At 50.5% G+C, this 25,679-nt stretch overlaps 1 protein-coding gene across 1 annotated transcript in view; it reads right to left on the minus strand.

Moving 5' to 3' along the window:
• Positions 1 to 14,688: 14,688 nt before the first annotated feature.
• th2 (tyrosine hydroxylase 2) overlaps positions 14,689 to 25,679 on the minus strand; it is a 39,382-nt gene continuing 28,391 nt past the window's right edge. The window contains exons 10-12 of the mRNA XM_038781235.1: positions 22,078 to 22,173; positions 19,936 to 20,069; positions 14,689 to 15,523 (exon numbers count right to left, since the gene is read on the minus strand). Of these exons, the coding sequence (XP_038637163.1) occupies positions 15,364 to 15,523; positions 19,936 to 20,069; positions 22,078 to 22,173 (390 nt within the window). The 3' untranslated portion in view covers positions 14,689 to 15,363. The remainder of the gene's footprint in view (positions 15,524 to 19,935; positions 20,070 to 22,077; positions 22,174 to 25,679) is intronic.

Here is a 25,679-nt window from a genome sequence, read left to right on the forward strand (position 1 = left end):
CTCCACTTCTCGTTTCTGGTCTTTTCAGCAGCAACCCGGTGTCCCTCCCTAACCCCCCTCCCCCCCCAGGCTAGGACCCCTCCTAGCCGCGATGTACCCTCCATTGTACTCCCGTAAGTCAGCTGGTTCACGCTGACCCGGCTGCTCCTGCCACACTCCGACTCCCCCCGGCTCGGGGGGGGGGCCTCCCCCCCTTGCCACTCCTCCCTGGCCCCGCTCCAGCGCGGGAAAGGTCGCCATTGCTAGCCACGCCCCGCACTCCTCCCCTCCCCCCTCCTCTGCCCCGCGCGCGGGGCAAACAGAGGAAAGCCCGCGCTTTCGCCCTGCCACACCCCACCCCGCCATCTTCAGTTCCCCCCCGTCCCCGTCCATGCCTGTAAAGACCCCCCCCTAGGAGCCCATATCCCCGATCTGCTCTCCCCCCCCGTCCCGCCTCCCCAACTTAACATTATAAATAACAGATAAATAACAAATAACAATGTACTTAACAGTCGCCCTCTACCAAACAGCATAAATAACCATAAATAACCATGAATAACCACAATAACAATAACTAAGGGAAGTTGGCAAAGGGGGAAAAAAACATCAGAAGAAAAACCACAGCAAGAGTTCAAAATCCAAACAAAGAATTCAGCTGAAAGTACCCGAGCGGCCAAGGCCGCCAAGTATCCCCTGGGTCTAATTCGAGTCCAGTTTCTCTTCCTGTACAAAGGCCCACGCCTCCTCTGGGACTCAAAATAGTGGTGTTGGTTCCTGTAGGTGACCCACAAGCGCGCTGGCTGCAGCATTCCGAACCTGATCCGTTTTGCATGTAGCACCGCCTTCGTCCGGTTGTACCGGGCCCGCCGCTTTGCCACCTCCGCACTCCAGTCCTGGTAGACCCTCACCGTCGAATTCTCCCACTTGCTGCTCCTTTCCCTCTTGGCCCACTCCAGCACTCTTTCACGGTCGCTGAGTCGCTGGAACCGCACCAGCACCGCCCTCGGGGGCTCATTGCTCTTGGCCTCCTAGCCATGACCCTGTAGGCCTCTTCCAGCTCCAGGGCGAAGGGACGGCCCCTGCCCCCATCAGGGAGCTCAGCATTTCTGCTACATATCCCGGGAGGTCTGACCCCTCCAGGCCTTCTGCCAGGCCCAAGATCCTCAGGTTCTTCCGCCTCATTCGGGTATCCAGCTCCTCAAAACGGCTCTGCCATTTCAGGTGGAGTGCCTCGTGCACCTCTACCTTTCCCACGAGGACCGTGGCCTCCTCCTCCCTCGCAGTCATCTCCTGTTGCAGCTCCCGAATCGACGCCTCTTGGGTCGCCTGGGCTCCCATCAGCCTGGTGGTTGTCGCATTCATTGACTCCAAGAGCTCCATTTTCAGCTCCGTAAAGAAGCGCAGGAGAGCGGCCTGCTGCTCCTCCGCCCATTTCCTCCATTCCTCGGGTGCACCACCGGCCGCCATTTTGGTCTTCTTCCCCCGCTTTTTTTTGGGAGCTGCTGTTGCTCTCTTTACCACCCCACTCCGGGTACCGACCATAAAGTTGGTCTGGTTCTCTTCAGGGAGCCTTCCCCCACCGGGATTTGTCCTTACAGCGCCGTTGGGGCCCTCCAATCGGCCCGAAAACACCTTTGTAGCAGGAGCAGCCAAACGTGCGACTTAGCTGGTCATAGCCGCAACCGGAAGTCTTTTTTAAATGTTAATGCAAACCTACTTGTGACACTAATAAAAAATGATAAAAGATATTGCTAAATTGGAAACACCCACAAAAAACATAACCAAAAGGGGGAACAGAGATTTCATTAGCAAAACATGCCAGTAAGGTTATTTGCCTTTCTAGCTAGGTTGCAAACAAGCTTTGATCATAAATCTACACACACAAGATCAGAGTTTTAAGTAAACTTTTAAAAACATTTATTAAAACTTTTTAAGAGGTATGGGTGCTGTTCGAAAGAGACCACACACCACACGCATATGTTTTGGTCCTGTTCATAAAGCTGTCAGCTAAATCTGCAGATGTCAGCATAAGGGTCAACCAACACGTTCCAATTAAAACACATTCCAGTGGCCTTAACAGCTTATCCTTAAGACACAATCTACAGCAGTCAGCATAAAGGTTAACAAACATGTTTTTCCAACTCGACCTAAGGACCGGGCACATCTATCGTGTCTGGCACCAAGTAGGAAGGTTAGGGCAGGATCCATAGTAATTTGAAGGTTAGATAACACAGACTCTCCTGGGTGCACATATGTAACTTATTTAATTTAAAATTTAAAACTGACACGATTCAATGTAAACAATATTCTTTTTTTTTAAATAATTTTTATTGAGATTTTCACAAAATATCAAAAACAGAAAATATCAACAAGAAAACAGTATTAACAACAAAAAAGAGAGAAGAAAAAAAAACCCAAAACCAAAACACCCCCCCCCCAGTAACTACAAAAAGAAGAAATAGATTAGCACCCGGCATATTCATCAAACACATGTACACATTTCTCCCCTCCACCGAAACAACCCCTCCCCCCCACCCGCCCCCCCACCCCCAGGTTGCTGCTGCTGTCGGCCTATTTCCCTACCGTTCTGCCAGGAAGTCAAGGAAAGGCTGCCACCGCCTAAAAAACCCCTGCACCGATCCCCTCAGGGCGAATTTCACCCTCTCCAATTTGATGAACCCCGCCATATCATTGATCCAGGCCTTTACGCTTGGGGGCCTCGCATCCTTCCACTGAAGCAAAATCCTCCGCCGGGCTACTAGGGACGCAAAGGCCAGAAAACCGGCCTCTTTCGCCTCCTGCACTACCGGCTCCACTGCTACCCCAAATATCGTGAGCCCCAAGCCTGGCTCAACCCTGGATCCTAGCACCCTCGACACCGTGTTCGCTACCCCCTTCCAAAATACCCCCAGCGCTGGGCATGCCCAGAACATATGGGCGTGGTTCGCTGGGCTCCCCGAGCACCTAGCACACCTGTCTTCGCCCCCGAAGAACCTGCTCATCCTCGTCCCGGTCATGTGAGCCCTATGTAGCACCTTGAACTGTATGAGGCTAAGCCTCGCACAAGAAGAGGAGGAATTCACTCTTTCCAGGGCATCCGCCCATGTCCCCTCCTCAATCTCCTCACCCAGCTCCTCTTCCCATTTACCCTTCAGCTCCTTCACCGAGGCCTCATCTACCTCCTGCATTACGTGGTACATGTCCGAAATCCTCCCTCCTCCAACCCACACCCCCGAGAGCACCCTGTCCCGTACCCCACGTGGGGGCAACAGAGGGAACCCCTCCACTTGCCGCCTGGCAAATGCCCTAACCTGCATCTACCTAAACATGTTCCCCGGGGGGAGCCCGAACTTCCCCTCTAACTCACTCAGGCTCGCAAACCTCCCATCTACAAACAAGTCCCTCAACCTCCTAATACCTACCCTGTGCCAGCTAAGAAACCCGCCATCAATGCTCCCTGGAACAAACCGGTGGTTCCCCCATATCGGGGACTCCGTCGAGCCCCCCACCTCCCCCCTATGCCGTCTCCATTGCCCCCAAATTTTGAGGGTAGCCGCCACCGCCGGGCTCGTGGTATATCTCGTTGGAGGGAGTGGCAACGGCGCCGTTACTAGCGCCTCCAGGCTCGTGTCCAGACAGGACGCCATCTCCATCCTCTTCCATGCTGCCCCCTCCCCGTCCATTACCCACTTACGCACCATCGCTGCGTTGGCATCCCAATAGTACCCACAGAGGTTGGGCAGCGCCAGCCCCCCCATCCCTGCCCCGCTCCAGAAAAACCCTTCTCACCCTCGGGGTCCTGTGCGCCCATACAAACCCCGTAATGCTCCTGTTGACCCTCCTAAAAAAGGCCTTTGAGATAAGGATGGGGAGGCACTGGAACAGGAACAAAAACCTCCGGAGCACCGTCAGCTTGACTGACTGCACCCTGCCCGCCAGCGACAGTGGCAACATGTCCCATCTTTTAAACTCCTCCTCCATTTGCTCCACCAGCCTTGTGACGTTAAGTTTGTGTCGAGCCCCCCAGCTCCTGGCCAGCTGGACTCCCAGGTACCTAAAGCTCCTCCCTGCCCTTTTCAGTGGGAGCCTACCAATCCCCTCCTCCTGGTCCCCCGGGTGCACGACGAACAACTCACTCTTACCCAGGTTGAGCTTGTACCCTGAAAAGCCCCCAAATTCCCTGAGAATCTTCATCACCTCCGGCATTCCCCCCCACTGGGTCTGCCACATATAGCAACAAGTCATCTGCGTAAAGTGACACTCGGTGCTCCTCCCCAACTCGCACCAGACCCCTCCAATTCCCCGACTCCCTCAACGCCATGGCCAGGGGCTCAATTGCCAACACAAAGAGCAAGGGGGACAGGTGACACCCCTGCCTCGTCCCCCGGTGCAACCAAAAGTACTCTGATCTCCTCCTATTCGTGGCTACGCTTGCCATCGGGGCCTCATATAACAGCCTCACCCAACTGACAAACCCCTCCCCAAACCCAAACCTTTCCAGCACCTCCCACAAGTACCCCCACTCAACCCTATCAAAGGCCTTCTCCACGTCTAATGCCACCACTATCTCCGCCTCCCCTTCTACCGCCGGCACCATTATAACATTCAGAAGCCTACGTATGTTGGTGTTCAGCTGCCTTCCCTTCACACACCCCATCTGGTCCTCATGAATGACCCCCGGCACACAGTCCTCTATCCTTGTGGCCAAGATCTTCGCCAACAGCTTGGCATCCACATTTAACAACGAGATCGGCCTATATGATCCACACTGCAGGGGGTCCTTGTCCCGCTTAAGGATCAAGGGAATCAGTGCCCGTGACATAGTTGGGGGCAAAGCACCCCCCCCCCCCCCCCCCCTTGCCTCGTTAAAGGTCCTAACCAACAGGGGGCCCAGCAGGTCTGCGTACATTTTATAAAATTCGACCGGAAACCCATCCGGCCCCGGCGCCTTCCCCGACTGCATGCTGCCTATCCCAGTGACCAGCTCCTCCAGCTCAATCGGCACCCCCAGCCCCTCCACCATTTGTACAACGCTCCCTGTGCCTTCCTCCACTGATCTTCCGACTTTCTGGTGGTCAGTAAGTCGAACTTGGCCTGAAGATTACGCCGCTCCCTCAGCAATTCCTCCTCCGGAGCCTCCGCGTATCTCCTGTCCACCCTCACCATCTCCCCCACTAACCTCTCCCTCTCTCTTTGCTCTCCCCTCTCCCTATGGGCTCGGATGGAAATCAACTCCCCTCTAATCACCGCCTTCAATGCCTCCCAAACCGTCCCCACTCCGACCTCGCCATTATCATTGGCCTCTAGGTACCTCTTGATACACCCCCGAACCCGCCCGCCCACCACCTCATCTGCCAGCAGCCCCACCTCCAAGCGCCAGAGCGGGTGCTGGTCCCTCTCCTCCCCAGCCCAAGCTCCACCCAGTGCGGGGTATGATCCGAAATGGCTATGGCAGAGTATTCGGCATCCTCCACCCTCGAAATCAGCCCCCTGCTCAGAACAAAAAAATCGATTCGGGAATAGGCTTTGTGCACTCGGGAGAAAAATTAATACTCCCTGGCCCTCGGCCTCTCGAACCTCCAAGGATCCACCCCTCCCATCTGGTCCATAAACCCCCTCAATACCTTAGCCGCCGCTGGCCTCCTGCCCGTCCTGGTCATGGATCGATCCAATGGGGGATCCAGCACTGTATTAAAGTCCCCCCCCCCCCCAATATCAGGTTCCCCGTCTCCAGATCCGGAATGCGGCCCAACATGCGCCGCATAAAACCCGCATCGTCCCAGTTCGAGGCATAGACATTCACCAGCACCACCCGCTCACCCTGCAGCTTGCCGCTCACCATCATTGGCCATGATAAATTGCCCATAGTGACCAAAAATGTTCGGAGGGATTATTGGGTTATGGGGATAGGGTGGAAGTGAGGGCTTAAGTTGGTCTGTGCAGACCCGATGGGCCGAATGGCCTCCTTCTGCACTGTATGTTCTATGTTCTACTGCCTGAGTTGCTGACTGTTTCCAACATTTTCTGTTTTGATCTCCAACATCTTTTTGTTACGATCCAAGTTGATGTTACACCTGGACAGGAAGATCCCAGAATGGAACACTGGCTGAAAAGACCATGGGAGGGATTCTCCATTGACATCAAAGTTGCGATACGCGATTGGGCTGCAGCCGCCGATTTGACGCGAAATCGCAATTCTCTGTCACCTTGACAGCGGCGTGAATGCAGGTACAGTAAACACCGTTTGCATGTCATTAGCGGACCCGACCTGGTATTCTCCAGGGCCCCTGCGATGCTCCTCCTTTGATGGCCCGAGTTCCCGACACATGTTTCACTTGTGCTTTTAAAAATTGTGTAACCGGACATCACGGTGGCACAGTGGTTAGCACTGCTGCCTCACGGCGCCGGGTTCCCAGGTTCGATCCCGACCCCGGGTCACGGTCCGTTTGGAGTTTGCACATTCTCCCCGTATCTGCGTGGGTCTCGCCCCTGTAGCCACCGAAGTTGGCCACTGCCCGACACAAAATGGAGAATTGAAATGCATGCAGGGAAAACAGGACAATGTAAGGAAAACAGGCAGGCTGCAGAGTCTCCCTGTGTATTCTGTCTGCAAAGAAACCAGACAGCACTGAAACTAACAGTTGCGCATATTAATTGAGCGATTCCCGGTGATTCCCGGGCACAAGGGACACAATCGAGAATAACAAAGGTCAAGCCAGACTCTTTGGCGCCAGCAGGAGTCCCGGACAATAAGTCACAAACAGCCCCAAGAACCACCCAGCGATCGGGAAACAGTCCCAGTATTGGGGAATTCAAACCAATCGATTGGTATGAGGTCCAATTGATTGCAAGCAGGTATAGGGTCCGCCCAGATGGGCGCGAAGCCGTGACCTATAAAGTTCAAATCCCAAGCCCAGTTCGCTCTCTCTCTTAGCCGGCCCTCCCAGTAGAACACCTTTGCAGCAGCTCTCTAAGAACTTGACCGTGAGGAGAGGACTGGCCAACAGCTACACCGACAAGTAAGTGTCCAACCAACGCTCGCTACGAGAATAGACACTCCTGACCCCTTAGCCCGTACCAACTGGGAAGCCTGCAGTCTCAGGACAGAACAAGAGGCCATTGTTCCCTGATCCAGTGGGTTCCCTTATCGAAGATAAGTATTGGCTTATAGTGGTAGGAATAGTTTAGTCCGCTAGTATTAGTTGCATGAGTATCGATTTACTGTGTAAATAATAAATGTGTTTTGATTTGAACCTTACTAATTGGTGTATTGAGTCATTGATCTGAACTTGAACTTGAACCTCGTGGCGGTATCATAAAGATACCTGGCGACTCGAGAGCTAAGGAATAAAACAGAGCCAATTGAGTGTAAAGCACACTCACCAGAATGAGCACCGCCCCCACAACCCAAAGATGTGCAAGATAGGTGGATCTGCCACGCTAAATTGCCTCTTAATTGGGAGAAAAAAATAATTGGACACTCAAAATGTATTTTTTTTAAATTGTGAAACGGGCGTCGTGGTTGCTGAGGGAGCGAGAGGGGGTATAGAAAGTATTTGCTGACAGTGGTGCCGCTGCCGGGGGGGGGGAGCTTCTGCCAGGGCTTGGGGCGGGGGTCGCAGGAGGTGGCAGGTGGCCAAGAGATGTACTGTGTGGTCGGGTGGATGGGCATGGGACACCATTGCCACAGCCGGCAAGGCAGCCATGCACCTGGCACGCTGCTAACAGCCCACTGTGGACTAAGGGCCACAGGTAGCATAGGTGTCCCCCCAGGCCATCCCACTAGTTGCCATCTGGCCCCAGCTGGCATCAGCTATATGGGCGTGCTCCAGCACAGCCAGTGCCATCTTGTTGGCTGGGTTGAGTGTGTGTGGAGATTGTAATGTGTGTGTGCTGCTGCAGCTTGTCAGTCTCCTGAGTGTCAATCACGGAACCGGAGAATCAGTACTGATTTTCATTGGAATCGATAGTGTTCCACATGATGCGGGTACGAGCCCCCCCACAGGTGCTGAATCGATCCAGGTTCTGTGTCAGTTTTGCGTTGTGAATGTCCGTGAATTCTGCATCGGCGTCAACACTTAGTCTCAGAAACGGAGAATCCTGCCTTTAACATTTTTTAAAATAAAATGTGGAGGAACAGAGTCACAGGGCTGCAAATCAGTTGTGACAGCAAGAAAAAAAAACTTTATTAAACATGAAAACATTGGATTAAAGTACAATACACTGCACTCCTTTACCAACAATTACGCATGTACATCTTAAGCTATGATGGTCTCAATAACACACAAAGTCCCTTTTAAATATTCAAGATGACTGTGGGAGGAAATATTCTTCTCTGAACCCAAATGAATGTCTTTGGGTTCCTCCTCAAAATTCCCCCAGGTGATCCTTATACCATGAGCCACCTTGATCTCACTGAACTCTGGCTTCCACACAAGTGATTTCAATTTCCATTTTGAAAAGGTGCATTTTCAAATCTTCTGTTAAATTATGCTTTCCCTTAACAGTTTGCATTTCAAAACCCTGTCGAGCTTTTCCAAATGGCACTTTTAAACAAATTTTACACTCAAATTTTAATATCGAATCAGTCCAAGTTTTTACACCAATTTCTTCAGGATTACTTTGTCTTGACCGCTGTGCAAACTGCTCACAATTGCTTTAACTCTCAATTCACAGACTGTATTAAAATGAAATCAAATATTTCATCTACTCTGCAGGCTGCTGTCCCACATTAAATCTAGTTATTGCAATTGCCCCTTGAACTCAGAACACTTTATTTACTCTTGCTTGATTCTTCTGAACAATACCTTGGTTTCTGGGGTGGGATTCTCGGACCCCCCCGACCCCCCCCCCCCCCACCCCGTCGGCTGCTGAATTCTCCTGCAACGGAGATTTGGTGGGGGTGGAAATCGCGCTGGTCGGCAGCCACTGGCAGTGGCCCCCCGGTGTGCGTAACCACCGGTGTGGTTCCATGCATGCGCAGACCGGCCGCCATATTCTGGCGCATGCGTGGGATTCTCTTCTCCGCACCAGCCATGGCAGAGCCCTATAGGGACGGCGCGGAAGGAAGAAGTGCGTCCAGGGGACAAGTCCGCCCTCAGATCGGTGGGCCCTGATCATGGGCCAGGCCACTGTGGGAGCCCTCCCCTGGGGTCGGATCCCCCCGCACCCCGCTAAGGACTGTCCCTGCCGACTTACCTGCCAGGTCCCGCCTGTACGTGAGTTGGGTGATTCATGCTGACGGGACTGTCCAAAAACGGACTGCCGCTCGGCCCATTGGAGCCCGGAGAATCGCCGGGGGGACTGCTGCCAACGGCCCCCGCACCAGCGTGGCAGAATCCCACCCCTGCCCTAAGAACTGCGCTAGAGAATACGGCAGCCGGCGTCGGGGTGGCGGGGCAGGATTCGCACCACCAACCCCCGGGGATTCTCTGACCAGGCCCCGGGGGGAGGGGGGGGGATGGGGAGAATCCAGCCTTAGGTGTCTTAAATGTTCTTTCTGTCCCGATTCCCTGGTGATCTAAATTGTATCTTGTTCCTTAGGAAGCTTGCATCTGTGCAACACCTTTGTACTGTCCAGCTTCTCCTGGCACAGTTAAGAGCTGTTCACTCCCCAATGTACTTTCACTAACTTCCCACGAATCCAACTAAAATTAGAATGTAAAAGCTCCTCTATCTTACAAGGACCTAGTTTCTAAGCAACATCCACTTGCTTATGCTTTATTTATTCTTCAAGCTGTAGCCCTCTCTAAGCACAATAGAAACACAATTGGATATTAACCAACCCCACACATACAAATATTTTTATCTAGTATGGATCTAACTATAGGTTTTACCCTCCCAGGCGTAGAAATATTGGGCTTGAATCTCCATTCTGGAGACTATGCACTGCATTTGGGGTTAAATCTCGCTTGGAGCACCAGTCAGGGAAAATTCAAGTCATGCAAATGGGCCAGCATGCAGCCCGAATGATTCCCAGCCCCACTGGCACCTGATTTTCTGGGATTGGGATTTGGGTTAATAGCCTGACAAACTGAAGCAACTTTTAAGTGCTTCACTCACCACAGACTGTCATCCAGCCAAGAAGTTGGCTGCACGAAGACCTTCTCCCTGGTTCCGTGAGACAGAGATTAACAGAATCTCAATGCCGTTGAGGAGAGGAGGGACACCCTCTTCCCCAGGATGGAGCAGAGACTCAAGCTCGCCATTCTCAACAGCGCCTGGGATGCGGTAGCAAAGGCTGTCATTGCTGACAGCGTCACCAGGAGGAGTGGCACAGGAAAAGCCAAAAGATGAAAGACCTCCTTCGAGCAGCTTGGGCGAGTAACCACCTCTATGCCCCTGGCATCACTCCCACCCCTCACTCTTCATATCTGCCCCCAAACCCCTAGATGTCAACAGCACCCATCTGCCTGTATCTCCCTTACAACCTACCCTCCACAAACGCCCAACACATGCCTTGTCCTATTTAGCCAGGAGCTATGCACACACAAGCCACCAGCTACAAACCCCCCATAGAACCAGCCTCTCAATATGTCCTTTCTGTGTCCCCAAGGATAAGGTGCCCCATAATTGCTGGGAGTGCCTGAAGATGGGAGGGGACATCCCAGAAATGTTTGTCCGCCTCCCCTCAGAGGAAAAGGCCCTGTGGCTCGCAGGAAAGGCTCAGGAGAGGGCAGTGGCTGCAAAGGAGTTCGGCATGCGGCAAACAAGTGAGAGCCCAATGCAACACAGATGTCACTATAGCAAGGGAGCCATCCCTCTTGGACAGACCAGTCCTACACAGGATCTTACCCCATGACTTGTAGGATCCATCAGGCTAGGCTGGGTCATCCGAGGTCACTGCTCCCCAATTCAGACCCGCAGCACCACGCCGGAGCATGACTCCGGGGAAGACACCAACCTTTTGGCACTGCTTTAACCAGCGCCATCCACCATTGGAGGCTACAACCTCAGTGGGTAATCAGGCTCCTGGGTCACCCTCTGGTGAGCACCACACACATGCTGCAGCCTAGGTGGAGACAGGGGGCTGGATTCTCCGATTTGGAGACTATGTCCCCATGCCAGCGTAGGAACGGTGGCAGGAAAACTGGCGCAAAACGGCCACCGATTTCCCGTTTTGCTGGCGGTTAGCATGGCGGTAGCCGGCTCTAGCTGCCGATACGCCCTGGAGAATTGCCGGGTCTGTGACCAGCACGCGCATGGCGGCGGCCTGCCGCGTCCATGCCGTGCAACGAATCCGCAAAGTAGTCCTCCCCCTTTGGCTGGCTCGCGGGGCCAGGATCGCCCCACCACAGTGCGCCCAGCCCCGAATAATGTCCGCCCCTGCCCGCGGATCGGCCCTCCCCCAACTTTGGCGGCAGCCGCCACGCTGAGTTCCCTACGGATTAGACCACACGTGTCCCGCGCTGTCGGGAACTCGGCCAGTCGGGGGCAGAGCATGGGGGGCTGGCCTCAGGCAATGGCCTGAGGCCATCAATATGTGGTGCAGCGTCCTCCTGGAGTACGTTGCTTTGGAGGGGACAGAGCATCGTGAAAGCAGCACTGCTCCCGATTCGGTTGGAAGATGTGATTCTCCTGCCCCTCGCCGGACGCGATTTCGGCATCGGCAACCGGAGAATCCAGCCCAGGGACTCCCGAGGGAGCGGACAGTCGGAAGGCTGCCCGATGCCACGGAATGTTATCGTCCAGAGAGGTGTTGCACTTCTGGAAAATGTGAACCCATAATTGGTGTAGATGTAGAAACAGTGGCAGAATTTACAGGAGGGGGTGTCAGCAATGTTCCAGTGCCTGGACAGCTGGGGGAGTCCAGCCGCTTTCGGGCACAGGAGGTGTTGCTGAAAATGCATGGCACCCAGGCCATCACTGAAAGAATGGTGTCTGCGGTGGAAGGCCTGGGGCTAGACCTCAAGAACATTGGCAGAGCGCTGACGATCTTGGCCAGTTACAGAGGGACATGACTGAGGCAGTGAGGGACATGGCACAGACCCTGAGGGACATGACCCAGTCTCAGTGCAACATGCCTGAAATCATCAGATGAGGGTGGGCCTCCACTACCGGCAGTGCCAGGTGATGGTGCCACCTCCAGAACTCACTCAATCCCAGGGAGTAGTCCATGGGCCAGTGAGCACCCTAAGGGAGGAGTAAGTGATGGGGCCAATGCTGGTGCCTCCCGCAGGGGAGGCGCTGGAACACCTCAGCGCTTTTGAATCCCCCAAATCTGACACTGGCGGATCTCATGGGCAGGGGGCAGAACAGGCTGACACATCGTTACCAGTGACACCCAAAATTCAGTCGGGCCCATCCAGGCCTAGATCCACCAGAGGACGGCCACCAAGGGCGTTGCAGGGCAGAGGGAGACTGCTTCTACTTCTGATGTACTGTCCGGGGCAACACTGAGAAGTGGTAGAGCACAGAAGATTAGGAAGATAGATGACACTTAAGTTGGCACGGGTGTAGTAGATAATAAAGAGGAATGCCACACATTGTAAATATTCTTGCACAATCAGTCCAATCTACCTCCAACCTCTATCTGACGGGTGTGAGGATGGGCACGAGGGGAGAGAGGGGTAGGGCAGAGAGAGGGTGGAAGGACTGAGGGAAAGGGAGTAACATTTGTCATCCATTAGCCAACCCCTCACCTGAGGGAGTGTCTCAAGGGTGTTGGGAATCAACAAATACGCCAGGCTGTATGCGTTGTGCACGCTGCCTGGATATCAGGCACAGACATGCATGATTCGTAGCTGGTGGTCACACACTAACTGCACATTCAGGCAGAGGAACCCCTTCTTATTGATGAAGGACTCCCATGTCGGACCCATGCTCTGAGGGCGACATGCATGCCATCAATCACCCCCTGGACCTTGGGCATGCCAGCAATTTTGGAAAATCCTACTGCTTGGGAATCCTATTGGGCCTGCTCTAGGTTAAAGATGGTGTTGTCTGATGCCTGGGTGCAAGGGAAATCCATAACAGCGTGGATGCACCTGAGATATTTGAGATATCCCATACAGGTTCCTGCTTGAATACTGGAATGAGTCAGAGGCATAAAAGTTCAGGGCGACTGTCACCTTGACGGCCATTGCACTGGTATCTGGCACAGGTGGCGCACACTTTCCCTGGTGAGCCGGAGTTGTCAGCAGCACACAGGGTCCGGCGGCTCCTCGAAGGACAGACGCTGACAGTATACCCGTGCCCTGATGTGGAGCCTCCCTCGCACCTCCTCCTCAGCCGGTTGCACGGCTGGCACAATCCTCACTGGCTGCCCCCTGCACTTCTGGGGCAGGTTCCTTTTATGCCGGGTCCTCCCTGGACTGGCCCTGGAGCTCTCGCCGCCGTGCATCCGCAACGGCACCAGTAGCCAGGTGAATAGGAAGCATAGCTGGCTGTACTCTGCAATCCATCTCTCTGTGGAGGCTGGGAAGGGGAAGGGGGGAGAGACTCGGGGAATGTCAGCAAGGAGAGGATTCATTTGACCATCCAATGGCATCAGGTTACCTGGTCGCCCTAAGTTGGACTCCTGCGCCATCCTCAACATGCCCCCCTCCCAACCCCCCACTCCTGTGGCCCTTTTGTGATGATCTAGTCCACACTGCAGCCCTGTCCCCATTAGTGACTGGCATCTGGCCTCTATCCCCACCACCAATTCCTGCCAACAAGGATACCGGTGGCTGCGGTAATGAGTGTTTGTGATAGCCTCTCTGGCCCCTGTTCTGTATCTCCCAGTGAAGTCTACTGTGAGTCTTCTCGCTGGGGGAGCCTTGTGCTACCCCACCAGGCGGGTAGCAACTTGTGTAACAGGTGGAGCTGTTCATATTGTGCAGTCATTTATCGCCATGCTAAGTGGCGTGTGTGAGCAGGCCCAACCGATGAGGATGAGCGAGGGATGAGTGCATTTCTTGGGACCTTCGCTGTAGTGTTATGTGGAGCCTGGGATTTACGCACAGGTTTCCTGGCCGGGTGGGATGGATGGGATCAGGGGTACGGTGGACGGGGAGGGCTTGGAGACATCTTGTGACCCTCAGGGGTGGGTTAGCTAAAAGTGTTACTGGTGAGAATTCGCTCTGAGAGGGTCTGTGTGCCAGAGAGGGTTCCAGTGGTCATGGTGCAGGTTTCCTTTGTTTAGGGTAAGCTCTAATATTCCCCTGATTCCTCTGCTGTGGAGCTGGGCTTCTAAGGAGTGCACTGAGGAATGCCAACGCCTGGTGAGCCGGGGATGGGGAATGACCACGCCCATCCCCTTGATGATAATCCTGAGTATGAAGGTTTCCAGAAGGGCTGGCTGGGTGGGCTGCCACGTGACCAAAAGCACTCAGAGCATTTCCAGGATGCTGTGAGCAGTGAGCAGTCTCAACAGCCAGGAGCCTGTAAGTTGCAGCTCGGGGGCAGGCCAAAATGAAATTATGCAGCAATGGGGGTCTTAGCCAGGTCACCCCGATCCAGAGGGGGACACCCCGAGTCCACGCACTTGCCACCAAGTAATTATCCTGCTACTCCCTGAGGTCCAGGCATATACCCACCAGTAAACCTAAAATGTTGAAAAATCTTTCTGACCTCCTTGCTCATCTTCAACGGCCATTGTGCCTGGGTACTGCTCGTAAATACTTGCACCGCTTCACACCCACATGACTCCAGACTAAGAGGGCTGGAGCATCATGGGGGGAGGGGGGAAAGAGGAGGGGGGAGCGGGGGAGAAATGGAGCATCAGACATCCAGCCTGTTAATCATATTAAATCCAAGCAAATTGCGGCTTTGCATGGTGCCGCTGACGCGGGCCGTGTATCTTGCTGTTGCTGCTGTCGCAGGGACGGGAGCATCAAAGGGGCGTTTTTAAGCCGACGCTTCATTTTCCAGAAGATTGGGAAACCTGCTACTGGCAGCGGGCGGCAGAGAATACATCCCATTAAATTAAATCACTTAAAACTATACCTTATTTCTAATATTTACCAATACAAATATAAATCCCATAAAACGACCTTTGTTTTCGGCACATTTTACTATTGCTTTCTTCAAATAAATCTGTGCTGTTATTGATTGCCAGTCTATTTACTGTGCTTTCTAATTATCCAACAAGGATTAAGGGTGGATTATTACCCACCTATACACACATAAATACTAATATACACACACACACACAAATCCTTACACGCAAACCCAGCGATTCTACATATTTGTTGTACGTTGCTGAACTCAAGACAGTTCAGATTTAATCTGAACTGTCTAGAGTCCAGTTTCAGGATTTTTATTAAGTTTTATTGGGGTCACTCTTTTTCCCGATCACCTTTCACCTCGGCAGGCTTTCCACTGAGTTTTTGTCCAGGTCACAGGAGGGGGATCTGACGGAAAACCTCTTGGAAGTTCAAACCCCTTGTGGGAAATCTTCTTTTAAGCAAGTTTATCAAGAGCAAAGCAGAGATTTTTCAGCTCATCCGCGACCTGGTTAAGAGCTTTTTTGACCTTGTGTGGTTTGTCCAGTATCTCCACACTGCAGGTCAGTGGATCATAGTGGAGTGAGAAAGTCTTCTTAATCTTCGATGCATAATTTCTGTTCGGAAAGAAAAAGGAAAACTAGTGGTACTGACTGAAACAAGGAACCGCGTAATAAATCCCGCTTTGTGCATTTTCCTCTCAATAGAATGGTTCCCCTGGATATTGTCCCAGCCTCTGAGCCAGAAGCTCTGGGTTCAAGTCCCACTTCAGCATTTGATGGCCAAAGAAGGTTTGTAACTTGGTCAGGACGTGTGTTCACCTGCAAATCCTTCTAACACACACTGAGGGAACGTGACTGGGGAAATAATAATGGGGAACCAGGAAATGGCAAAGGAGTTAAATAAATACTTTGTGTCAGTCTTTAGAAGACGCTAATAGCAACACAATTCCGCCTTCCCACCACACAGTATTTTCTGGGTCACCCCCCACAGGACGGGGGTGACTCAACCCATTCCCCACCGGACAGCCCGTTACAGAGATCTCCACCAGAGACCCCTATAAGATAACTCCCCCCCCCACCTGAAAGCCCTCATTAAAGAGACTTCAACCAGAACCCACCCCCTATAGGAGATATCCCCATCAGAGACCTTCCATAAGGGAGACCCCCCACCGGAACGCCCATAAGACAACCCTCCACCAGAAAATCCACACAAGAAAGACCTCCCACCAGAGATCCCCATAGGAGAGAGCCCCATAAGTCAGACCCCCATAAAAGAGACCCCCATCAGAGACCCCCAATAACAGAAACCTCCACCAGAAAGTCCCCATAAGAGACACTGACCAGAGACCCCATAAGAGAGAGTGCCACCAGAGACCCGCCATAAAAGAGATCCCCATAAAAGAGCCCCCCACCAGAGACCTCCCATAAGAGAAACCCCCACCAGAGACCCTCCAATAAGAGAAACCTCCATCAGAGCCCCCCATAAGAGAGACCTCACTGCTTTCTGCAGAGAAAAAGAGGAAGTAAGAGCACTTAACTGTATTTGATGTGGTGCAATCATAGCTAGATGTTTATAAACAGTGTTGTTAGTTTCACAGCTGCCTACTTGAAATCCACTCAAGCATGAAGGGAAATGAAATTAAACAATCCAGATAGCTGGCTGTGTGCTCAAGCTGTTAATCACAGCTAGTAAAATCAATTTCACATTGATATGAATGAAAGCATTGCTCGTCAAAGATCTAAGGAGGTTTAAACCCAGCTGATGTGGTTTCCCTTTCTAGGAATTTACAGGTTCATAAGTTCATAAGATATAGGAGCAGAATTAAGCCACAGGGCCCATCAAGTTTACTCCCCCCATTGTATCATGGCTCTTACGTTCCTCATCTTCTACCTACAATGTTACATACCAAAAGCTGTATTGCAAAATCAGCCAGAGGAGCTCCTCCCTAGAACACATGACCTAGGAGTGGGAGTAGGTAATTTAACCTCCCAAACCTAACACCCTCAATGTGATCATGGCTGATCCCATCCTGGCCTCAACTCCACCATCCTGCCCATTCTCCATAATCCTTCAACACATTACTAATTAAAAATCTGTCCAACTCCTCTTTAAATTTACTCACTGCCCCTGCATCAACCGCACTCTGGGGTAGCAATTTTGACAGATTGACAACCCTTTGGGCGAAGTAGTTTTTCCTCAAATCTGTTTTAAATTTGCTACCTCTTATTTTAAGATTATGACCTCTCATTTTAGAATGCTCACAAGAGGAAGCATCTGCTTCACACCTACTTTACCCATACCTTTTAGCATCTTGTATACCTCAGGTAGATCTTATCTCATTCTTTTAAACTCTAAAGAGATCTCTGCCTGGAAGCCCCCGATTACCGAGACCATTGTCTGGAAGCTCCCTCATGAGTGAGGTCCCATCCTGGAAGCCCCCTATTACAAAGACCCTTGCCTAGAAGTCCCCTATTACAAAGACCCCTGCCTGGAAGCCCCCATAAGAGAGACCCCTGCCTGGAAGTCCTCCATTACAGAGACCCCTGCCTGGAATCCCTCCAATACAGGGCCCCCTGTCTTAAAGCTCTCTATTACAAAGTCCCTGTCTGGAAGTCCTCCATTACAGAGACCCCTGCCTGGAAGCCCCCCAATACAAGGACCCCTGCCTGGAAGTCCTCCATTACAGGGCCCCCTGCCTTAAAGCTCTCTATTACAGAGACCCCTGTCTGGAAGTCCTCCATTACAGAGACTCCGGTCTGGAAGCCCTCCATTACAGAGATCCCTGCCTGGAAGCCCTCCATTACAGAGACTCCGGCCTGGAAGTCCTCCATTACAGAGACCCGTCTGGAAATCCTCCATTACAGAGACCCCTGCCTGGAAGTCGTCCATTACAGAGACCCCTGCCTGGAAGTCCTCCATTACAGAGACCCCTGCCTGGAAGCCCCCCAATACAAGGACCCCTGCCTGGAAGTCCTCCATTACAGAGACCCGTCTGGAAATCCTCCATTACAGAGACCCCTGCCTGGAAGCCCTCCATTACAGAGACCCCTGCCTGGAAGCCCTCCATTACAGAGACCCCTACCTGGAAGCCCTCCATTACAGAGACTCCTGCCTGGAAGCCCTCCATTACAGAGACCCCTGCCTGGAAGCCCTCCATTACAGAGACCCCTGCCTGGAAGCCCTCCATTACAGAGACCCCTGCCTGGAAGCCCTCCATTACAGAGACTCCGGCCTGGAAGTCCTCCATTACAGAGACCCGTCTGGAAATCCTCCATTACAGAGACCCCTGCCTGGAAGCTCTCCATTACAGAGACTCCTGCCTGGAAGCCCTCCATTACAGAGACCCCTCCCCAAGCCCTCCATTATAGCGACCCCTCCCCAAGCCCTCCATTACAGAGACTCCTGCCTGGAAGCCCTCCATTACAGAGACCCCTGCCTGGAAGCCCTCCATTACAGAGATCCCTGCCTGGAAGCTCTCCATTACAGAGACTCCTGCCTGGAAGCCCTCCATTACAGAGACCCCTGCCTGGAAGCCCTCCATTATAGAGACCCCTCCCCAAGCCTTCCATTACAGAGACTCCTGCCTGGAAGCCCTCCATTACAGAGACTCCGGCCTGGAAGCCCCCATAAGAGAGATCCCTGCCCGGAAGCCCGCAATTACCAAGACCCCAGTCTGGAAGCTAGAGAGATGTCCAGACAGTGCCAAAAATCACTGCTTAACAAAACTTACCCAATTCTAGCCCAGGAATGTTAATCCATCTTTTTCAGGTGTTGGCAATACACCTGGCTCAGGCAGCAGAAACAGGAGAGGTTCCTGGCCATTCATGTGATGGTAAGAACACTGGAGCCTCTACCATCCCTGTCCATACCTCCAGACTACAACATGCATGTTACCATGGCAACTCAGACTGTCTGTTGAACCATAATAAGCCACCACCACCACCTGAATGGTTGCACTGGACCCACCCTACCACAGGTGAGACTGACATTGGGAGGAGAAAGCTGAAGCATCATGGTGTCAGCTGTGGGCTGCGCTCTCACTACAGAAGCTCGAGCACACACTCCAGGTAAGTATGGTTCCTGAAGATGAGTCCTTAAATTATGGTCCCAACTAGTGGACAATAAGAGACCCTTTCCCTCTGTTCCGAAGAAGAGTAAAGGAGTTATCCCTCGTGTCCTCACCAATACTGTAGTTAATCATTTAAGCATTGTTGTCTATGGGAGCTTGCTGTGCTCAAAACTTCCTACCATATTTCCTATATCACAACAGGGACAACTCTTCAAAAGTACTTCACAGTACAAAAGGTTTCAAAGCACTTTGGGATGTCCTGAGGTTGTGAAAGGAGTTAAAGAAATGCAAATTTTCTTCATTGAATATGAGATAATCAGTAAATGTAAGAGGAAAAGGCGGTGTAATGTTTGGGTGTGGTCCTTCAATCTGAATATCAATGGAACTCTCAAAAAGATTCTAGCCCAGGAATGTTAATCCATCTTTTTCAGGTGTTGGCTGACCTGCTGTATATTTTCAGCATTTTTAACTTTTATTCCAATCTGTATCCTTATCCCTATTGGAACAAGAGAAGGTCCCTCGAGCTTGTTCTGTCATCCAGTTAGATCTGGCTGATCTGCATCTTAACTCCATTGACCCATCCTGTTTCCATAGCCTTTAAGAAGCTCAACTGAACAAAATCTGTGAAACTTAATCTTGAACATTTTCAATTGATTCCCAGCAGCTGAGGCCTATTGAGGGAGAAAGTTGCAGATTGTGTGAAGAGGTGCTCCTGACATAACTGGAATGGCCTGGCTCTACTTCTACCCCCCTTGTTCTGGATAAAATGATTAAATTGTTTTATTGGGCTACTGAAAGTGTTGCTCGATCTTTATCTGTATGGAGCACTGTGACTGATTTCAAAAGAACTTAATTTCTATTTTTGCCTACATGTTAAAATATAGTGCTCCCCTATTCTTAATTACCATTGGTTCAATGGTTTGTGTACAAATTGTGGGATTTGATCTGTTTTCTTACCTGAGTTTGGATTTTGCATCTTCAAAACTCTCTGACACAAAGTAGACTGGCTGGAAAGTTTGATCTTGATAGGTTTGCATCGCTGTGACATCAGGATCGAAAGCTTTGTATTGTGGTTCACCCGATAAGGAATACTGTATAGAACAGAAAGTATCATTCAGTCGGTCTTCCATCACATCAAACATAGGAGTGTGAAACCTACTCAATGTCTAGTACAGGAGGGCATTCTGAAATCAAAACAGAAATTGCCGGAAATACGCAACAGGACTGCAGCATCTGTGGAGAGAGTTAACGCTTCAAGTTTAATATGACCCTTCTTCAGAATAATGGACGAAATCCTCCGGCTGTTCGTGCCGGAGCGATCTTCCGATCCCGCTAATGGGGTTTCCCGGCATCCTGGGGTGGATTCAATGGGAAATTCCATGACAGCGGCGGGACCAGTAGATCCCGCTGCTGGCCAATGACGGGCTGCCTCCAGCCTCCGAGGAACACGCCTCAGGAAGGCCGGAGAATTCTGTCCGTCATCTCTGTTTCTCTCTCCACAGATGCTGCCCAGACATGCTGAGTATTTCCAGTATTTTCTGTTTTGGTTTCAGTTTTCCAGCATCCGCAGTATTTAGATTTTCTTTTACTGACTGGCATTCTGTTGGCCTGTTCATCACCAGTGCGAATGTCACGTGACAAATCCCAATAATGTTTAAATGAGGATCCAGAGAAAATCAAAGGTCAAAGAGGTGCTTTTTAAAAGGGTGGAGAGAGAATAAGAAGTGGAGAGAGGGAAAGAAAGAACCTACGGCCTTGTGCAAAACAATTTGAGAGCGAGTAGGCAGCCAGTTTTATTTATCTCACAATTTTTATGAATATGGAAATCATTGCAAAACAGGCTGCTGACTCATCATCGTTTTACACAGGCAGCCAACCTATCACAACAGTTATGCTATTGAATGAATAATCCAGAGACTTTGACGAATAATCCATAAATCCAATCATGGCAGCTGGTGAATGTAAATTCAGTGAATTAAATAAATCTGGAATAAAAAGCTAGTCTCAGCAATGGTGACCACTGGATTGTTGTAAAATCCCATCTTGCTCATTAATATCCTTGAGGGAAGGATGTTTGCCACCCTTACCAGGTCTGTCCATGTATGTGATTGCTGACCCACAACATAAAAAGCCGCTCAATTGTTATGAAGGGCCTTCCCACCACCCTCTCAAGGGCAATTTGGTTGGCACAATGGCTCTTCTGTCTCACAGCGCCAGGAACTCAGGTTCGATTCCTGCCTTCCCATGACTGTGTGGGTTTCCTCTGGAGTTTCCTCCCACAGTCCAAAGATGTGGAGGTTAGTTGGATTGGCCATGATAAATTGCCCCTTAGTGTTCAAAGATGAGTACGTGTTAGGGGCTGGTTTAGCACACTGGGCTAAATAGCTGGCTTTTAAAGCAGACCAAGGCAGGTCAGCAGCACAGTTCAATTCCCGTACCAGCCTCCCTGAACAGGCGCCGGAATGCGGCAACTAGGGGCTTTTTACAGTAACTTCATTGAAACCTACTTGTGAGAATAAGCGATTTTAATTTTCATTTCATTTCATTCAGATTACGTAGGGTTGCGGGGATCGTGCTGGAGAATGGGCTTTGGTAGGGTGCTCTTTCAGAAGGTCGGTGGAGACTCGATAGGCCAAACGGCCTCCTTCTGTACTGTAATAATTCTATGGTTCTAATTCTATTCTATTAGATAATGCTCTATTTTTTATCGTGAAATTATGGGGCCGGTTCGCTCAGTTGGCTAGACAGCTAGTGTGTGGTGCAGAATGGTGCCAGCCGTGTAGGTTTTGATTCTTGTTCCAACTGCGGTAGACTTGGGAACCTGCCTCATCACCCAGTCCCTGAGAGTGGAAGACAATAGCAAACCACCACTGAAAGAAACCTGTCAAGGAACAATTCAGTTTGATGCATCAGCAGACAATGAGCCAAGGACCTGCATTTAGGCAGAGCACCCATGAATGAATAGTGAAACTGCAGGCACATTTGTGAAAAATGTACTGGAGCTGTGCGTCCAAAAGCAAACAGTGTAAATTGTTCTCTCTGTACGTTTACAACTCTTTTTGTATTTCCTATTGAATTATTCAATTATTGGGTACTTACCATCAGCTCTCCATAGGAAGAAAGCAATCCAGCTCCATAAGCTTTCAGGACTCCATTCTGTTTACAGAGCCCGAATTCTATTGTGAACCAGTAAAGCTATATAAACAAACAACAAATTATACAAGGATCACAGGATTCACCCCTCAAACCTGTTCTACTATTCAATTAAATTGTGGTTAATCTATATATTAACTCCATTTTATTGGTACTTTAGAAATGATACCAAATTTGTGTTGTTGGTTTGGTGTGTGGTTGCTTATTTTGTTGATATTTATAATACAAATGCCTCAATAAAATATTTTTCAAGAAACCAATGACACCAAATTATAGATGGCTATGAATATGAATTTATTTTTCAGTGTCGCGGGTGTAAATTCCAGTATGTATCCAATAGGTAGAATTGACAAATCCTTTTTATTCCGAAAGTGGTAAAGTCCGAGAGTTGGGTATCATGCATGTCAGGAAACAGCAGTATTTGCACAATACACACTCAGTAATACTAACTGTAACGGTGTCTTTGTGACTTTCCTGAAATGCGTTGCCAAGAATTTCCCAAAATATTCCAGCTGAGGTTTAACCAGTGTTTTACAAAGTTCAAATCAAAAAGATCATAGAACATAGAACATACAGTGCAGAAGAAGGCCATTCGGCCCATCGAGTCCGCACCGACCCACTGAAGCGCTCACTTCCACCCTATTCCCATAACCCAACAACCCCTCCTAACCTTTTTGGCCACTAAGGGCAATTTATCGGGCGGGATTCTCCGACCCCCTCCCCCCCTCCCCCTGGGCCGGAGAATCGCCGGGGGGGGGAGGGCGGGGGGGGGGCGGCGTGAATCCCGCCCCTGTTGGCTGCCGAATTCTCCGGCGCCGGGATTTTGGCGGGGGTGGAAATCGTGCCGCGCCGGTCGGCGGCCGCTAGCAGCGCCCCTGCCGGCGATTCTCCGGCCCACGATGGGCAGAGCGGCCGCCTGTTTTAGGCCGGTCCTGCCGGCCTAAATTAGACCTGGTAATTACCGGCGGGACCTGGCTCTGTGGGCGGCCTCCGGGGTCCTCGGAGGGCACGGGCCCCAGGGGGGTGACCCCATGGTGGCCTGGCCCGTGATCGGGGCCCACCGATCCATGGGCCGGCCTGTGCCCTGGGGGCACTCTTTCCCTCTGCACCGACTGCTGTGGACCTCCGCCATGGCCGGTGTGGAGACGAACCCCCCCTGCGCACACGCTGGCGCTCCCGCGCATGCGCGAACCCGGTTGGTGCGGCGCCAAGCCCCTTCCACGCTGGTTGGCACGGCACCAGCCCCACCGGCGCCGGCCTAGCCCCTGAAGGTGCAGAGGATTTCACACCTTCCGGGCAGCCCGACGCCGGAATGGTTCACGCCACTCCTCGGCGCTGGGACCGCCCTCCCTGCCAGGTAGGGGAGAATCCCGCCCATCATGTCCCATCCACCTAACCTGCACGTCTTTGGACTGCAGGAAGAAACTGGAGCACCTAGAGGAAACCCACGCAGGCACGGGGAGAACATGCAGACACTGCACAGACAGTGACCCAGCAGGGAATCGAACCTGGGACCCTGGCTCTGTGAAGCCACAGTGCTAGCCATTTGTGCTACCGTGCTGCCCTTTCATGCCAGAGATTTATAAATCAAGGGATGGGCAATGCTGACCTCACCAGCAATTCCCACATTCTGTGAATTAAAAAAAAATACTGGTTAGGCCTTAGCTGGCAGTATTGTGCTCAACTTGGACACAAAACTTCAAGGTGCATGTAAGGGATTCGGAAAAGCACAGAGGTTTCCCGAATGTTACCAGAGATGAGAGAATTCAGTAATGAATAGAGATTGGAAATGTTAGAACTGTTTTCTTTGGAACGGATAAAGTTAAGAGGTGATTTAATGGAGGACTTCAAAGATAATTAGAGGCTGGCGAGCAATATCAAAACTGTAAGAGCATATACTATCATGATCTCAATAATAGGTACAAAATGATGGACACGTGACAATAAACAAATCAGATCCAATTCATAGCTTTAACGGAGATAACCATCTCTGAAAGTTAAGCCACGATATCCAAGACTCACAAAGCAGGAACTGTGAAAGCATGGCGGCACAGTGGTTAGCACTGCTACCTCAAGCTCCAGGGTCCTGGGTTCAATTCCAGCCTCGTGTGACTGTCTGCGTGGCGTTTTGCACTTTCTCCCCGTATCTGTGTGGGTTTCCTCCGGGTGCTCCGGTTTCCTCCCACAGTCCAAAGATGTGCAGGTTAGGTGGATTGGTCATGCGAACTTACGCCTTAGCGTCCAAAATGGTTAGGTGGCATTACTGGTTTATGGAAGGTGTGGGCTTAAGTAGAGCTCTTTCCAAGGGCTAGTGCAGACGCAATGGGCCGAATGGCCTCCTTCTGCACTGTAAGTTCTATGATTCTATGAAACAGTGTCCGTTGAGTGAGAAACCACAAAAATTAATCGACTGTGAGAACTATAAAGATCTGGAAATGGTGTTGTCTTGAGGAATATTGGAAAAACACTTTATGATGATGTATACCATGAATCAGTACCAATATATCAAAAGTAGGATTCCCGGATTGGTCTCCTGCCCAGATCAAGAGACTGTACCATCGACAGACTAAAACATTGTTCGGCCAAGAGGTAGAGAATGACGGGTAAGAGAGATGCAATGTACAGTACAGGAATGACTACGGTTAACACTTCAAACCTGCAAAATCTGAATGAAAAATTTAAATCTTTAACAAGGCAAGTGAAAAGTATGTCAGGAAATTAAACAAAAACGTTAATCAAAATATCTAAGGAAATGAAGAAACTAATCAATCAAGGTGAGGCATTGTGAAAATACTGAAAGGACATGCAAAAACAACTCACCAGATAATAAAAGAAAAACCTAATGATTGAGACCAGAATTAAAATCAAATTCTTCGCAGTATTTATGGAGGTTGGATGATAGAAAATTGATGGAAAGATTGAACGAAGTGAATAAAGAATTAGTTTGGAAAGGGAACTAAAATTAATTTAATTTTAAATGCTGTGAGTTTCTGTTTAAAAGAAATTCTGTCTGTGGAAAAAATCATTTTTGCAAGCCTGAAACCAAGGCCAAGTAGACAATGTTTGAGGGCGATGCCTCAGCCTATTCCAAAACAGAAAGATAAGGCAGCTTTGCCAGCAATCCAATTTGAGTCTTTAAAAATATTTGAGATGTAAAAAAGTCAGTTAAAAACCTGTTTCACCAAATATCTCTTGTAACTTTGATTAAGTAGCAAAAATTGGAAATTAAAATTGGTTATAAAAAAGAATAGAAAACAAAAGACATGAAATTTGAGTAAAATAGGAAAGAATAGAACAAAAGAAGTTTTTAACTTACATAAAGGGATGCAATGGCGTGCCAAGTTTCCCCGCCTACTCTCTTCCCCCTTTAGGTTCTGTAGGAAAATTAACCTTTTCAGCGCACAGCTGATTTGTTCTAAATTGCCCGGAGAATTGTGTATCTATGATTATGTATCGGTCTATGTTAATTTATATAAGGCTTAATTGTGAATTTGGGGGAATTCAACAAGACCAGTTAAATGTGAAATTTTAAGCATGGTTCGGAGGAA

This window comes from Scyliorhinus canicula, chromosome 20, assembly GCF_902713615.1.
Source record: "Scyliorhinus canicula chromosome 20, sScyCan1.1, whole genome shotgun sequence".
Classification (NCBI taxonomy): Eukaryota; Metazoa; Chordata; class Chondrichthyes; order Carcharhiniformes; family Scyliorhinidae; genus Scyliorhinus; species Scyliorhinus canicula.